Source organism: Haliotis rubra, unplaced genomic scaffold (assembly GCF_003918875.1).
Source record: "Haliotis rubra isolate DU_JTF1 unplaced genomic scaffold, ASM391887v1 Scf221, whole genome shotgun sequence".
Taxonomy (NCBI): domain Eukaryota; kingdom Metazoa; phylum Mollusca; class Gastropoda; order Lepetellida; family Haliotidae; genus Haliotis; species Haliotis rubra.
In genome coordinates, this window is record NW_025766237.1 from 951,828 (window position 1) to 970,293 (window position 18,466).

The window sequence follows — 18,466 nt, forward strand, 5'->3', positions numbered from 1 at the left end:
GGCCATGGATGTGAGAATGTTTTCCATTACTTCCTTGAATGTCCATTGTATACTATTCAAAGACATAAGCTGTTACACTCTTTAGAAGATTACACTCTTTAGATATGGGTGTCTGTCAATTTGGAGATAACCTACTACATATACGACTTTGTGCATAACATCTTCTTGTTTATTGCACAGAGCAACGTTTCGGTGTAGATTCTTACACCTTCATCAAGCTAAAAGTGATACAACCAAGAAGTGAGAAGTATATACACACAGTAAGCTACGACATTCAGCAGATTACAATTACCAACAGTAGCAGTGATTGTCGTAAGGGATCGGGTGGTCAGGCTCGCTAAATTAGGTGACACATGTCATCGTATCCCAACTGCGTAGATCGATGCTCATGCTGCTGATCACTGGATTGTCTGGTCCAGACTCGATTATTAACAGACCGCCGCCATATAGCTGGAATATTGCTGAGTGCGGCGTTAAACAACAAACCATCCAGCCAATATAGCAGCAAGTAATTGATAACAAGTGGCACATGATTGTGTGCAATGATTTTCAGCTGTGACTATAAACATCATCATTATTGGTGGGTCATGACAAAACAGGCTTTTGTCGACTTTACACTTTTGTTTTACTTGGTATAGTGGTGGGTAAAGTCAGGGAGTTGGAAGAATGGCCATTTTAAGCTTTGGTGGTCTTTAGTTTTCTCAATTTGCATTTAGGAGCCATTGCTTTAAGGAGAGACTATAAATATTATTCCATATGAATAATATTTAAGATATTAATGAAAAAGGGGATTTGGGGTGATGTATTGTGTAGTTTTAACGGTTCTATGTACTGTAAAACGGACTTGTATAAATAATGTTGGTAAAGCGCGCGAGTGCACCTTCCGTCTCTGTCCACACACACACACACACAGCTATTTATTAGTGAGGGTGTAAACAGTTTCATTTTGAAATCCTTGTTCTAACACATAGTATCACGAACAAATGTATGTCAAGGCAAATCTTTGTACTACGACATATACAGCCGCGATCGTTTCGGCGTATTCAAAATCAATTTATGGGTAAATATTTTGTGAGAAAGACATATCAACAACCTAGATCTAAATTTCATTTATTTCTTATCTATAAAGTTTACTTAACATCCATTAATGCTCATCGTAAGTTTGAAATGGAAAAATACGGGCAGCTACGAGGTAGTGAAACGGGCACCTGCACGAGTAATTTATGTATGGATAACGTCACGTGACACAAGCAAAGACGGTAAACAATCAGCAAGTGACCTCAGTGTGGCGCGTTGTGATGCTGTAACTGTTTTGACTCTTTACGCATGAGGTGTGACCGGCCAGCGTTCCCAACATGCGAGGGAAAATCTATATATAGCGTGACCTACCTAATGTGAATACGTCGGGTCATCAGCATAATGATTGAAAGTGGGTGATGACGTAAAATCACCCGATCGGCTGCTCGCTGTCGATTGGCTAAAGTCTCGTGGTGAGATTCAGTCACAACAAAATGGCCGACAACCTGAACTGGCCGATCGGTCTGGATAATTTGCCTGATCTAGGACCAGACTTATTGGCAACAAATGATCTTGAAAGTGGCGGACTTGGTAGCGTTGATGGTAAAGTATATTTTGACCAAATTTGAACTTTCTGCCGTATTTCATTCCAAAGATACCAAACATGTACCATCACGCCTGAACGCGGCGAAATCCCTGAAATTTTACTACGAGAGAGTGGTTAGCGTAGCTTGGTATTTGTATGTATGGTTGCAATTGGCATATGTCAACGACACACGTTGATGGTCTGCTACAGAAACTCTCATTACAATTAATTATGAAGCTATATTTTATCCTCCCACACGCCTGTCATGTATAGAGTGAAGCGTTAGAAACACCGGGCTTTCGGCACTGGCTCAAACAACCCCAACCCTCCAACCTGTATGTTCAAGGGGAAAAGGAAAATAAATTGGAAGTGTTTTTTCTTTTATATCGCCAGAATGTCTGTTGACAAAAAGGAGGGGTTTGATTTACTACTGATTTCGAATTCTATTAATGAAGTATTTCTGTCTGTCCACCATTATTTCTAGTCCGCCTTCGGAAGACACTTGCGAGTAAGGCTCATATACACGTCTAGGGCGAATATTGTCCCGAGAATCAGGAAAACTACTTAATCGCCCGATTTCCAAAGAGAAATATGATAGACGTATTTCATCATTTGGATTATGTAACAAGTTCATACTACCTATTCATGGGAAAAATAGCGTACAGCTCTTTCCCCAAAGATACTATCCATGGCGATGCTTGGTATACTATATTTTACAAAGGTGGGTAACCCCTCCCACTCATATTATTACCACAATACTATTATGCCGCTGGGGAACCTTCTCAAAACATGTATGAATGTTTCCATCTTTGTTAGCTTTACTGTAGAAATGCATCAGACTTACTTTTAGTGAACATATTTGGAAATCTTGATTGCTCACATTTCAGATATTCTGAAATATATCAATGGGGATAATCCAACTGGTGACCTCTTTGACCTGCCTTTGGTGAAACAGGAGCCGGATACATTGACAGCTGAACCGCAGCCAGTGTATGTAGAAGCAACCTCAACAGCAGCACCAACAACACCAACAATACCAACAATAGAATTGGTACAGCCTGTACAAGCTGTTAAAACTGAAACCCAGCTTGAATCAATTAGTGAATTGTTGAATCAAAATGCACTCAAAACATTGCTTGAGATTAACATTGACAACACATCATTTGGCAGTCAACTGCAGCAGGTTGCTGCTCGCATGCAGGCCGTGCAAAAAGTTCAGAGACTTGCACAGCAGCAGCGCACAGCAGCAGCAACAACAGCAGCAGCAGCAGCAACAACAACTTCAGCAACTGCAGGCACAGACTGTACAGATACAGCCACAAGTGCAAATACAAACTCAGCCACAGGTGCAAATACAAACTCAGCCACAGGTGCAACAGCGCTCTCCTCAGCAGCAGCTGAAACTGATTTTGCAACAGCCTTTGGTTACGACGACGACAACCCAGGCTCAGCCTCGTACCCAGGTGCAACAGTTAATACAACAAGCAGTGTCTTTGCAGTCTGCAGCACCGGCTGCAGCCCCAGCTCCGACACCGGCACCTGCACCCACACCAGTACAGCAGACGACAACAAATGTCAGTCAGCTTAGTTTGCAGCAACTACAACAGGTTTGATATGCCCCCTCCTTCATATGTCAGTCTTTGTGTTGAACGACATTGAACCAATGAAAGCACAAAATCAACTTACTTTTAAGATATTTGTTCTCAAACATATCAAACAAGATTGGAGTCTCTGAGACAACTTTGTTTTTGCTTAAAACCATATGTAATTATATTAATGCAGAACATTTTGATTTGGTTCGATATCATTTTTGATGTACAAAAAATCGAACATATTTTCAAAAGGTCAGCATACATGTAAGCTAATTGCAAGTTTAGTAAGAAACATATTTCCTGGTTTGTAATATTACAAGTGGGTATGCTGATTAAATGAAACACCGAGAACAAGAATGGATGGTTTCTACGGTAGTCTATGTTAACGCTCATCACGGACCACGCATGCATTTGTTTCACTATTCCAACTACTGCGCGTACCCCCTTGTATTACAAACCAATAATAGCGATTTGAAACTATGATGGCAAGGTAAAATCATGAGGATTCACAATCTTAATTTCACTTTATGTGATTTACTTTTTGGTTTAAATTGAATTTCATCGGTACGTTTTCACTGCAAACAGACTATAGTTGTTGTTCAGTAATGTTGTTAACCATGGTAATAATGAAAGTATTACTTATATTATTTCACCTCACTCATATGAAATATTTGTGTCTTTTCCAAAGTTGTTCACGTCGGCCTTTTCTGTTTTAGTTGCTGCTTCAGTCCCAAGTTTTGAAGACCACCACTGTGAGTGAACCAACACCAACTGTTGTGTCAATTTCTTCTCCAGTCACTACAGTCAATAATGCGAACACTACTGTTAGCAGTGTGACATCATCACCGGTGCAGACAATTGTTGCTGGGGGCAACACCATACTCACGAGTATTCCTATCCAAGTTGTAGATGGTGACAAGGTACCCATCAACAGACTCAATACCATGCCCAAAAAAGCACACAAAGGGGAAAAACGCACAGCACACAATGCCATTGAGAAACGTTACAGGCTCAGTATCAATGACAAGATTGTGGAGTTAAAAGATCTTGTAGCAGGAACAGAAGCAAAGGTAAGGCAAATTGAGATGCAGAATTTCCTTGTACTCTGGTGAACATTGCTGTGATCCGTGTGTCTCACGACATCTCTGCAGGATTTACATAGATGTTAAAACGAGTCCGATAACTCAAAGTAAAAATGTTTTTGGGAGTCTTTTTCTATGTATGGGAGTCTTGAAAATATTTTGTTAAATGATTCCATTATTCATTCTAAAACAAGTAAAGCGAGGGTTGGGATCTTGTGATATTTTCTTTCCTGGATCATCTTGGCATGGTTAGTAAGTAGTAGAAGATCAAAGACTTTGTATAAGAAATGGTTAAACTTGAAGTCAGTACTTGATTTTCAAGTATTGTAATTTGCAGTCCAAATTGCATTTATGACTTACTTATTCCAAGAACTAATATCTGATGAAGAACTGAAATGCATCTTCAGAACTTGGAATTCAAGGTAGTTCCTTGAATTCCAAGTTCTGAAAAGTTCTGTTCCTATTAATGACCACTAGATGCCAACTTGGCAGTGTTGTCTGATTACATGATGCATCAATGTGAAATGTCTGTTGTAATATTACTTTGACCTCAGATTTTCAATTGTTTGTATGGTTTCTTTGCTTCAGCTGAACAAATCTGCAATTTTACGGAAAGCGATCGATTACATCAGATATCTGCAAAACAGCAACAACCGCCTGAAACAGGAGAATATGGCTCTCAGGATGGCAACCAGCAAGCAAAGTAAGGAGTTCACTGAATATTACCAACTAAAGTTGCATGGGTTCATTTTGGAAGGTTATTCTTAACTGACTCAGGGGTGGAAATAACTTTAAAATTGCTAGTGTACACCGGTACAGTGGCACATGTAACATCACTTGCCCTGATAATTTTTCCACTATACTGGCCGTTTTCTTGTTGATTTTTTAAATAAACAATATAATAAACATTGGAAAGTCAACTGGACACCGGTACAGTGTAATATACAAATTTGCTTGCCCGACAGAAAAAAACACTGGACTCGGACGTCGGGCAATGGGTTATTTCCACCCCTTTGACTAGGTCCTATTACCATGATTACCTATATTTTTGTTGTTTCAGATCTGGAGGAGTTACTGACATGTAAAAAGGAAGCAGGTGCATTCCCAATGACACCTCCAGTGTCTGACAACTCAGAGCCTGATAGTCCTCTCTCCAATGACAGTATGATGGGTAAGGGATTTGAAATTCAGTGTGAATATGATTATCATGAAACGATAATATGTATGGTCATGTTTTTGTGATTGATGCCAGAATCCCTATTCTTTGATTGTTGGTATTATCACTTGACTTAAGACATGATAGGACAGACTTGAATGGTGCTTTTCTGTAGGGTCAATATTTGATGGTTTTTCTTTTATTTTGCAGATGATTCTGGTGATGAAGAGGATAGTCAGTTTGATATCACAAGTGGTATGCTGGATCGATCTCGTATGGTCCTGTGTGTGTTCATGCTTGGTATTCTGGCATTCAACCCATTCAATTCAATACTTGGTGGTAGCAGTAAAGTCGGTATGGAGGCACAAGTCGGGCTTGGACATGGAGCTAGTAGACATCTCAATTCGCTTGGAAACTTCTCACAAGAAGCCACCAGTGAGTTTTCAAAATTAAGTTTATCATAAGATGTAGCTTTTCACCCAGAAGTTTGTGTTGCTAACTAGAGTATTAAGTAGGTACATTGAAAGTATATATGCCCTTTATAAACAGATTTTCAGTCCTCTTAAACGGCGAATAAATGTTTTCATATGTGACTTAATTTTAACATTGGTGTCCTTATTTTAAGTTTTGTTGCTGATTCTCCTTTTTAGTTATTTCCATCTGTACTGTAGAATAATCTGATGCATAGATGGTATTTTTTTGCAAGACCCGCTTTAGCAAACAATGTCTTTTTTCCATAGAACATGTTAAGCATCATCCTCGATAATCTCCAGAGTATATGTTACGATAACTCTCCACTATACCCTGGACACATCTACAGTTCCGCCGGATAATTTTATTACCTCCCTTGGCTGGCATTTTATCCAATCAGGTGTCTACGCTGGGAAGTTGAGCGGACCGATCACAACTCACTTTTGCTTCTTGAATTATCTAACCGATTAAACTTGGCAACACAATTGATGCAGAGGTACTCTGAAAGAGGTTGAAGAAGTTTTTGCATATGTTTTTTTAAAGTTTCAGACCTGTAAATTTGTCTATGATTTCCCCCCAAATCTGAGTCGCACTGCGAATAAACCTTCGCGGCAGCGACCACTATCTTTGTTGACACTGGCAAGCTCGGTTGTAACGGCGTCTTAGCTGATTGGCTACTGTGAGAATGGGGAGCCAGCCAAGGGAGGTAATATAATCATCGGGCCAAGCCGTAAATGCGTCTAGGGTATAAAGGAGAATTATCGTAACACATACCCTGGAGATTATCGAGGATGGTTAAGCATGTGGAGAGGTACTTTTTAACTGATATATTTTCACATGCCTGAATTTAATGTATTGCAGGTGGTTACCAAGGCTGGTTTAACTGGATGTTTCCGACACTCTTCCTGTGGCTGATGAATGGTGTTATTGTTGCTGGTGTACTTGCGAAGTTATTGATCTACGGTGAACCTGTCACTTGCAAGAACTCAAATGCATCAGTGTCATTCTGGCGCCATCGGAAACAAGCTGATACTGACATCATGAGGGTAAGTAAGAGCTTTGGTTATTCATTTCAATGGTGATAGTGATGGCTAAGTCAACGGGGAAATTTTCATGAAAGTATGTTGTGCAATAAGTAATTATTCCTCTGATGAAAAGGGGGCGTTGGGGTAGCCTAGTGGTTAAAGCTTTGGCTTGTCACGCCGAAGACCTGGGTTCGATTCCCCACATGGGCACAATGTGTTAAGCCCATTTCTGGTGTCCTCCGCCGTGATATTGCTGGAATATTGCTAAAAGCGGCGTAAAACTAAACTCAGTCAGTCAGTCTGATGAAAAGAACTTGTTCTCAATTACCAATTTTGACTGGTGGATTGTTTAGAAATAATATGACTAGATTTTTATCTAAAACAAGTAGTCCTTCCAGATTTAAATTGTCTGTGGAATTTTAAGCAGTTTTGGTAAGTCTTCTTTACTGACTTACGGGGTGGTGGGGTAGCCTCGTGATTAAAGCATTCGTTCATCATGCCGAAGACCCGGGTTCGCCCATTTCGGGTGTCCCGTGCCGTGATATTGCTGGAATATTGCTAGAAGCAGCGTAAAACCAAACTCACTCACTTATTGATTTACCTCATCTTCCAGGGAAGCTTTTCGGCTGCATCTAACCAGTTGCGACAATGTCTACAAGCTCTCGGTCGTCCCCTTCCTACTTCCAAGTTGGACATGCTTTCTGGTGTTGCTTGGCAGTTGGTACGCCAGGGACTTCACCGTGTTTACCTAGGTCGATGGTTGTCCAGCAAAGCAGCAGGTTGGAGGAACAACATCAAGAGCAGTGATGTGAAGGAATCTGCTCGGGATGCTGCTATTGTCTTCCACAATCTGAACCAGCTTCATCTGTCAGGTTTGTTCTTTAACTGTGTTAACAATGCAGCTTGAAAGTGTAACGTGATAAAACACTGCCTTTTCATGTCATACATAGAACAACTCTTCTCTGTATCTTGTACCATGCGTAATGTAGGGCCATAATTTTGATTATTGGTATTTGTTGGTAAACTGTACAAATAACTAGATATGTGTCCAATAAAACTATGTGCTATAAGAGATGCCAAAAGACTATATAATGTGCTTAATGTGCTTGACAGTTTGTTGATGAAATATTTGCTCTTCAGGTGAGTTGAGTGGTGGATCTCTCTGGGGTTTGAACCTGGCTCTGAGTGCAGTCAACACAGCAGAAGCTGCCCGAGAAGCTATGTCACGGACTAATCTGGTGGAGATATATGCCACGGCTGCTCTACAAGTCAAGACTTCCCTCCCAGAGAAACTGCATTTTCTTGCTGTGAGTGTTGTAGCAAGTTTATGTTAATGTTCTCTTTTCAAGTGTAAGCATGATGTAGTCTTCTATTCTTTATCCGTAGTATTGCAATTGATGACCCATCTTGATATTGATTAATAGAATTGAGGAGTCCTGATAGTCTATCTGCTAGTTAAATCAGTATGAGAAGTAAAGGCCGTCATGGGGTAGAATTAATTTCTTTGGGTGTATTTTATTTATCATTATTTGATTCTTTCGCTGAGTGAAAGGAACCAAGTTGTCTCATTCACCATATTTCGCTCAGTTGCCTCACTTGAAGCCTATGGCCTTGGGGTTGACAACATTTTGTTCCTTGTGAATGATGTTTCTTCTCTGAATTACAGCGCTACTTCCTCAGTCGGGCCAGGAGAGTGTGCTTGAAGTATGGAGATAGAGTTGGACCTCATGTTCAGTGGTTGGCTCAACCCGAGGGACACCGTTTCTTTGTGGACTCCAAACTGAAAGTTGAATCAAAGGACACATTTCTCTCTGCTCTTGACAGCCAAGGTAATTAATTTAAATGTTAATTTGCAAGATTTTTCCTTATCCTGACTCATGCTCTTTTTGCTTGTCTTCTTCTTCTTGCGAACATAGTGGAACACTTGTATCTCCCTAATTGAAGCTCCCTTCAATTTAAAATCACTAATTAGTATTCACCACGAGTTACCTCCTTTCCACAAGCCGGGGAACGAGGGAGCCACCTCTACCCATGTGCCTCACTCTCTCTCCTTCTTAAGCCCAGTGAGCTGGGCGTGAGGCGCCTGTGTCTCCGACACACTATATCCTTTGATTTATATTTAGTTAGTTACCTCGTTATAGACATCTATAGAGGTTTAGCTAGTATCCTTCAGCGATTATATATTGATATTTAGTCGTTTTCTACAGTTTATTCACGGGGCGCCGTGTTTGTTTCAGTGGATTACGTTGATGAAAATTCTGTACTATTGCAGATTCGTTTTTATGCTGCTGCTGATCCGCCTTTAATATGATGTAATGCAGAGCCATTTTATTATATTCACACTGCAGTTGCGGTACTAATTTATCAATTCTACCTTTTTATTAATATTTACTGCGTTTGTACGCACAGCAGATAGGTCAGCGTATGCAGAGTCTAGTATGACTGATACGGAACCCCTCGCCAGTCTACTGCTGTTGGCCGACTCCCCTCCGTGTGGTGTTCCGCTAGAGTGGTGGAGAGGTGTGGGGCGTAGTCCGCCATCTCCAAGAAGCATCCTGCTTCCCCAGACATCCCATCGTCGCAGCAGAAGACTAGAGGTTTTCTACTACATCTCAACAGCGAGACCGTTCCCATCCGAAGTTTTGGGCCTGTATGATGATCAGCCGGTCATCATACGGTTGTACATCAAAGATTGACCGATGTCGGCACAGATCAGCATGCAGCCTGATGTACCAACGCCAGATATCGATGATGCGTCCTGAGGGTCCCATCATTACCAACACTCAGCGCCAGGCGTCGCACCCAGGGCAGCGTCGACCTCTGAGGGAAAATCAGCGAAGTCTACTAGGACTTTCTCAGCGAGATTGTTCCAACCGATGACCTGGACCTCTACGATGATCAGCTGATCATCATCCCGGCGTCTCGCCACAAGAAGCGACCGGTGACAGCTACAGCGACATCAGCAGAGATCACCATGCAGCCTGATGCCTCTACACTGATGTCGGACGATTTTCCGGTGGACCCCTCCATTAACACCGCAGATAAAGCACCGGCGACCTGCGTCGCAGACCATCCCAGAAGACATGATCGACAAATTATGAACATCATGGAGGACCAATATCTCGCGTGTAGCAGGGTCGAACGCCAGCGAAGGCTCCAACGTAGACAACACCCCAGAGGCACCCCGTCAGCGTAGCAGCCAGGGCGATGTCACCTTCGCGAAGGAAGTCACGGACCACCTTGGCCAGGACCTAGATGTACAGCCTTTCGCGAAGGCCTTCCAGCGAAGGAAAGGACCTAGATGTACAGCCTTCGCGAAGCGGAAAGAACCTAGATGTACAGCCTCAGCGAAGGACTGCTTGCGAAGGCAGGATAGATCATCACCTTATCGCGGTTTCATCCCTAGATGTGGACTCGGACCATCAGACATCACGGAAGCCTTAGCGAAGGTCATATCGTCGTTCCCCGGACCGGACGCAGAGGAAGCTTCGGCGAAGGCATCTTCAGCGAAAAGGACACCTGAATCCAGATCATCATCATCTAGAAGGACATCGAGGGACTATACAAGAGCTTGTGAAAACTATCAACGTTCCCTCACAAGTCTCGAGAAGATCAACCCATAGACAAGTTGATCATCGATATCAAGTATAAGAACTACAATCATTATATTGGTTCTGTTGAATCCATGGCGAGGCGGTATGTTAAGCTGGCCTAAATAGATCTAGAGCGATCAATTAGACACTTATCACCAGACTTAGTATACACGACTTACAGATATGATAAGATGATCCATGCGCGGCCCTACTTAGGCAAGCAGCCGTGATCCCACATCCTGTTAAACACAGAGGCTGTTCACGAAGCAAAGCGCTCATATATATATTTATATATATATATATATATATATACTAATCGGGCTTTGACTCTCGACACCTTCGCGATGGTCGCGAAGGCTAAGTGTCAAGTCTACTTCACCCAGAAGATCTAGAAGGGATACTTCGAGAACTTCGCGAAGTCTCCGGCGTTCACCGAGGAAGTCTCCTCCAAGGTTTCCATATACTAGCCACTTTCGTCATATATAGCTACTTCGTCAGTCCGTTCAAGGCGTCGCATATAAGTTGATTATCAACTGTATGCCAGATGCCGATCTATAAGCCTACTGCGAAGATAATTGCTTAGGCTATTTACAACACAGAACGTCAGCTGTATTATTAGTCAACGACATTTCATAGATCTTCACGAAATCAACTATTCGTTATAAATTGCTAATATACAATCCCGGACGGCGATACGATTATCTACATGCGTGACCATTACGCATATCTGCAGACAATTCAATATCGAAATTGAACAGCAGCCTTGTTACAGCGGCAGTATAACTCTTAATCGTCAAAGTTTCTGAGAAGAAATATGTACAACAAGTTCAACGTTAATTCTACAATTATGGCGATACATTCATGTATACAGTCTACAAGCTCACAACTTACAAGTTGTTTATACCCTTATATATAAGGAAGTCGAATTATATTCAAAACTGAAATTATTTTCCGACAACCAGGAAAATAACCTACCCAGCATAAAATTACAGAGCGAGATATTTCGGCGGAGGTTTCAGCGGTTACCATTAACCCTCGAAACACGTGGTCACTCGGATAACCGGAAGCTACGGTGAAGACCGGCGTTTATGCTAATATCAACGGCGACAAGAATTTATTCAAGGTGGGTTTTTTCCCGCTACACGGTGACATCACAGCCGGGTATTTATACAGAATCAAAATGCCTTGTTCTGATTGGACCCGCGAGGGACAACGACCTACACAGAGGTCGATCTCTGTTCACAGTTCAAGACTTACGTCTGAAGTGACAACTACATATCAGTGAACGAGCAAGCCTCATTTACAGTCCAGTTAACCTGAACATTCATGATTAGACTGCCTTTCTTCAAGTTAGAGACCTCCCTGTCAAGTTAAGGCGAGGATCGGGCAGTCGAGGCGATTTTACATAAAGTTCAGCGAGGACAGACACACCTGGTTGTGCACCTACATCGTCAAAGGACTTAGCAGCGAATTACCTGAGCGAAGATACAAGTGGATCTAAATCCACAAGCGTTTCAGACTACAGCTGAATTTCATCAAGCGACTAACACAACTAGATGGTTAGTAAACCTACTAAACTTCTGTTTGGAGAATAAAGCGGAAATTTCCGCTTCAACCTGGGGATATGAATATGGTGCTCCAACACCTCACAAGTGAGGTTTATGAACACGCCTGGATGACATACTTGGACCCCATGATACGATGATTCTATCAAGATGGCCAGCAAGAGCACTGTAAATTTATCTCCACCAAACCAAACAGGAGGAAAAATGCAACAGATTATTTCCTCTATCATCAACTTACGCAGAGTGAAGTCTCATGTACTATATCTCCATTTGGATCAGAACTGTCATACTACTACGTGCATATGCGGGATGGACCTATTCCGACCCTCCATGAGCTTAATACTCATGATATTATAGCTACTTAACTTCTAGAATTGTTCTACACAAATGTGATTGAAATAATGGAGGTTTATTTCTGAAAATCCGATATGGTGGTTGCAAACCATTATCTGAGAGATATCACCACGAGGCGTCTCAGGTATACACCAATTGATCCCATGGTCCTCGCACAACAGCTGACAGTTCCTCGGAGAAGATAAGTCAATCTAACAGATTTTTACTTATCTTATAACAATACTAAATAGCTTCATGCTATATATAATTTACTTAAGTTCCTTTTATCATCACAGTACTATGATTATTACATCATACAATATATAAGTTAACAACTCTACAGAGTTTGTTATTATATATATTTACCTTAAGTTATTCATATCTTAAGAGTAATACTATGGTTACATGATAAATGCATTAGCTAACAAACTCTACAGAGTTTTTGGCTATTTTATACATAGCTTAAGTTAATTAAGCTAACAAACTCTCTGAGTTTTACTATTATATAGGTAACCCAAGCTAATTATACCTTAAGCATAGTACTATACTCATATTATTAAAATATATTGGCTAACAAACTCTAAGGAGTTTTGCTATTATATAGGTAGCTTAAGCTTATTCATATCTTAAGCTTAGTACTATGTTTATATCATATAAGTAGATTAGCTAACAAACTCTAAAGAGTTTTTGCTATTTGGCTTAAGTATCATCATATTTCTAAGCAATATGGTTATATTATAACATGTATTAGCTAACAAACTCTACAGAGTTTTAGCTATTATATATGTAACTTAAGCTTATTCATATCTTAAAGCGCAGTACTATGTTTATATCATATAGGTATATTAGCTATCAAAACTCTAAAAGAGGGTTTTGCTATTATATATTTCGCCTAAGTTTCATCATATTTTAAGCTTTATGGTTACATTATAACATATATTAGCTAACAAACTCTACGGAGTTCTTGCTATTATATATGTAGCTTAAGTTTTCCTTCATAAGCTCAATACTAGGTTTATATCATAGCTAACAAACTCTAAAGGGTTGTTTTCGCTATTATACAAATAGCTTAAGTTCATTATATCTTAAGCACACTACTATACTCATATTGTAAAATATATTAGCTAACAAACTCTACGGAGTTTTGCTATTATATATGTAGCTTAAGTTAATTATATCTTAAGCACACTACTATACTCATATTGTAAAAATATATTAGCTAACAAAACCCTACAGAGTTTTGCTATATATATGTAGCTTAAGTTAATTATATCTTAAGCTCAGTACTATACTAATATTATAATATATATTAGCTAACAAACTCTACAGAGTTTGGCTATTATATATGTAGCTTAAGTTAATTATAGCTTAAGCACAGTACTATACTCATATTATAAAAATATATTAGCTAACAAACTCTACAGAGTTTGGCTATTATATATGTAGCTTAAGTTAATTATAGCTTAAGCACAGTACTATACTCATATTATAAAATATATTAGCTAACAAACTCTACAGAGTTTTTGCTATTATATATATAGCTAAAGCTTATTCATATCTTAAGCTCAGCATTATATCTATATCATATAAGTATATTAACTAACAAACTCTAAAGAGTTTGCTATTATATAATTAGCTTAAGTTTAATCATATCTTAAGCTTAGTACTATGTTATATCTTAAAGTATTTTAGCTAACAAACTCTAAGGAGTTTATACTAGCATATTAACAAGCTTAAGTCTATTAGTCTTAAGCATTGTATTAATGTTATATATACTTTATCATAATAAGTACATGGTAATAACCTTTTATATGGCAGCTGATAAGTTAGCAGCAGGAATTCATCAGTTCAGTGCCTTTATGAAGTTCCCATAGGGTTATTACAATCATCACAGTTCAAATCACTAATTATTAAAAATCCAAAGTATTAGTATTCCCACCTCCGTTCCGTAGGATGCTACAAGCAAAAAGAGCATGAGTCAGGATAAGGAAAATATGTAATTTTTGAGTAAAATTGATATTTTATAAAAAGGAGCATGAGTCAGGATAAGTATAAAATATCAATTTTACTCAAAAAATTACATTTTTCTAAAGGTGAGGGACGGTGCCGTCCCGTGGCTACAATGTGTGAAGCCCATTTTTGGTGTCTCCAGCTGTGATGTTGCTTGAATATTGCCAAAAGTGGCGTAAAACCACACTCACTCACTCTAAAGGCAGTGCCTTCCCAATGTTTAAATGTCACACTTGTTATTTTCAGTGGACCCACTAGCTAAGGTTACACAAGCCTTCCGAGAGAACCTGTTGTCGCGGGCCTTGTATTCCTTAGTTGCTCCTGAACACCCAAACAGGTGAGAATAGAGACGTTAGTGTACTACTTTATACTTACAAGTTGGATGCTACACTGAGCAATGTTCCAGCTATATGATGTTTGCTTGTAGATATGGAACCTGGACCAGACACAAATTTAGTGATTGATGAAGTGAACATTGATTCTATCAAAAATTCACTTTTTATGTCATTATGAAGGCAAACTTGGTAAGAAAATATTTTCAACGCCATGAAAGTAAGTATGTTCTGAGTTAATGAAATGATAACTTTTAATTCCAGGAATGATTCTGTGTCTGAGACAATGCAGTATGCACAGTTGCTGTGCAATTGTTCATGCACAAAAGATGGCCATCCTTCAGCTGCCATTGGAGACTTTGGGGTGAACAATGCAGGTATGGAAACAAGTTTGCTTTATGGCACAAGAAAGACAAAATGTCAGGGAAGCCCAAAGTTAGTAGGACTACCTGATGTATTTAAGAGTGTTTTTACAATAGTGTGACTAATATCATTGAGATAATTAATTATTTTTACTTCTAAAGTTATAAAGTAATAAGAATTAAACCTACTTTCAGATGAGGTTTCTCTGTGGTGGGCTGGCATTGTCAGTGTTGCCTATTACTGGCTGAAGGGAGATGATGACAATGCCAAGGACTACTACAGTGTGCTGGATGTCTTCCCTAAGAAACTGCAGGCAAATGAGTAAGCTATTGCTGTTACATGCCATGATATAATTGAAAATTCTGTTCAAAACAGCATTAAACATACTTAACTCTTTACTGTCAGGTTTTGAAAAAAATCTGATGTTATGACATGTTCTGATGACATTGTCTTGTGAAATAATACTCACATTTAACAAATGTGCTGTATTACAGTGATCCATTGCCAAGAGCTGTGATGTTTGCCTACAAAGCAAGAAAGAGCCTGTTGGAACATAGGGAGAATTTTAACAGCAAGATGTGCATCAGACAATGTGACCGTGCAGGACGTTCACTGCGGGAGAGTCTGAAACTTGTGTACTCACAACAGAAAGCTGAAGCTGTGAAGGTAAGCACTACGACCTGCATGTGCACAACAAAGTTTATGTTTATATTTGCTGAAACTTGAAGATTCTGCTGGAGCTGGTTCTGAAGGAATACAAACATTCTTGTGTCTGTGGTGCATTGTAGTTGCATTGCATTAGCTAACAGTTATGCAATGCATCTGCAGTGCAAGCACAGCTGCAGGTTCAACATCAGGAGGAAACCACAATATACAGGTTTTTACCTCGATTCACAAACATGGGGATCCCAGAGACTGATTGATGAAATGAAGCACGTGAAAATGACAGAAACAGCCAAAAGCTTATAGTCATAGATGTGATGTGGGTACAAAGAATAATAATAATAATAATAGAACTTTTTATTTGCATCCATTCTCTTCATGTGTGTGTACTGGGCACACAAATGCGCTCCCCGTAAATCCCTGAATATAAATGTCTTGTCAGAATTTGAGACCTGCAGTGTAAATATATAATTTATAGTTTATACAGTCAATAAAATGTAAAAATGAGTTTTAAAACAAGTAAGATCTGTATTGTTGTAATTTGATATTCAGAGTTTGGATGGCTAAATTTTGTTGCTAAAGAATTCTGAGGTCTTTAATTTGTCATTGTCCTGAATACAGATTTTTTTATAAAAAAAATATTGATATGGATTTTATTTATCGTTGCAGGCCATCCAGCTGCTTACTTGTGATTGGTTGCTGATGACTCGGTCACAAGTTTGGGAGATGACACATGATTGGCAGGGCACTACCAAGCCTGTCTCTCAGACAGAACTCATTGCCTTCCAGCAGGATCTGGCCAGTCTCCGCAAACTGTCACAGATCATGAAGACTGCTTTGCCAAAGGTAATATTATGTTTGAATTATGTAGACATGTTATGTAAGGTAATCAGGTTCAATTTGTTTTAAGGCATGCTTTATGTCATAGCAGCTATTCTATCAGCTGATATTTTGGCTTGATTATTACTGACCATGTACTTGTATCCAGGTGTTCCTGCATGAAGCCATGGCTCGAGTGATGGCTGGGGCTAGTCCTGCACGTACTCAGCAGCTGCTTGACCGGAGCATCCGGAGACGAAGCACAAGAACTGAGACATGTAAGTATCAACATTTGGTGTAGCTATGGATAAGTGTAAGTACGTAATTATGTAGGTGTGTGTTGATATCCTCCTAAAAGAAGTTCACAAAGTTTTTCAAATTTGATTTTACTTCCTACTCACTTTGGTTTGAGTTTTCATAGCTTGTGCCGTCATTACTTAACGGGCTTACATTGTATTAAACCAAAATGGATTCCTGATGTTGTAATTTACGATTTTGATAGTATGGAAGAATCTAGCAAAATATTTCTGTAGTCACTGAAACAACTGAGATTTTTAAAGATTCCCATATACTAACTTCACAATACATGAAGTATGTGTGTGTTGTCTTTCAGATCATGAAGAGACTTCATACAGTGACACATCTGAGAGAGAGCAGGCCTCTGCTCTGTTGTTAGCAGGACGCCACTTACCTGATCCCTTAGTCAGCAGTGTGGGTGCCAGGGTTGGGATGGTCACCCAGGCCAGTCACCTGTATGAAACCATTGGAGATAAAAAGTCTGTTCTGCTTTGTCGAAAAACACTTCTCCAGATGGAAGAAAGTTCACACAAAAGCACAGATGTTGCAATAGAATGCTGAAGTCTCCTTTCATTTCATTGTAAATAATCTCAGAATTTTAACATAACTTCAAACTGCTTTACATATTTAAATTCTGTTTTGTTTTGATTCTTATTTGTTCTGTTTGAATTTGCATTTGAGTTTAAGTTTTGATATGTTGACTGTTACTCATTTCTTGTTTATTTGAAATTGTCACGTTGTGCCAATAATCCTGGCAAATAGACCTAAACACTTCAATATCATTACTGAGATTTTACTGGACATGTTGCTGAACTTTCTATTTTCTTCATAAACTACTTTCAGATGCACTGGAAATGTCTCATCAATTATATATTGTTCAATTTTATAAACATGTCACGAAAAAAGATTGTTGTACATAAGTGTCATAAGTATTATTTAAGATGGGGCAAGAATGATGTGAGAGGTGTGTGTGACTTCTTTACACTGTCAATAAATATTTTAGTATTTATCATTGTATCTTCTGTTTTATTTCCCAGGTATAGACTGTTTTAATAATGGATATTTCTGAATAAAAAACCCTTCAAACCACATTTGCTTTGTCAGATGGCTAAGGTGGTAAAATTGGGTTTAACATTAGTTAACATATATATTTATGGACTTCTAGTGTAGAAAATAGGATCGACATATACAGTTAGGGTCATTTACTGTCAAACAGTTGAGTTCCCAATATATCGCAATACGGGTACCTGAATCGCAATATATTGCAATACAATTTATTTGCCAATACACAGCCCTACTAAAACTTTACTTTCTTGGTTTGTTTAATGGCCACACATTTTCTATGTTTGTACCCCAATATGTATCGACATGTAACCATGGACTGCAGATGAATATCCATTAAAAACTGTTAACCTAGATGTTAAAACAACAAACTACATTTATTTCTCAGTTTATTCCATGAAATGTAAAGCAAAAGGACATTCCCAGCTAGGCAAAATATATATATTTATTATTCATATGGGGAAACCTAACCAGTGTCATAATTATCATATGTGCACTTA

General features: G+C 39.2%; 1 protein-coding gene across 1 annotated transcript; it reads left to right on the forward strand.

Annotated features, from left to right (window-relative positions):
• The first annotated feature begins 1,480 nt into the window (after positions 1-1,480).
• Positions 1,481-17,916, forward strand: LOC124277416 (sterol regulatory element-binding protein 1-like). Its single transcript, XM_046713115.1, is given in 18 exon segments — positions 1,481-1,620; positions 2,491-2,845; positions 2,847-3,210; positions 3,912-4,265; positions 4,866-4,980; positions 5,338-5,448; positions 5,644-5,868; positions 6,766-6,950; positions 7,543-7,801; positions 8,070-8,236; positions 8,596-8,758; positions 14,677-14,767; positions 15,027-15,139; positions 15,320-15,446; positions 15,620-15,791; positions 16,458-16,634; positions 16,777-16,885; positions 17,221-17,916. Coding segments are annotated over 18 exon segments (3,441 nt in total). The 5' UTR covers positions 1,481-1,511; the 3' UTR covers positions 17,466-17,916.
• Positions 17,917-18,466: the final 550 nt, after the last annotated feature.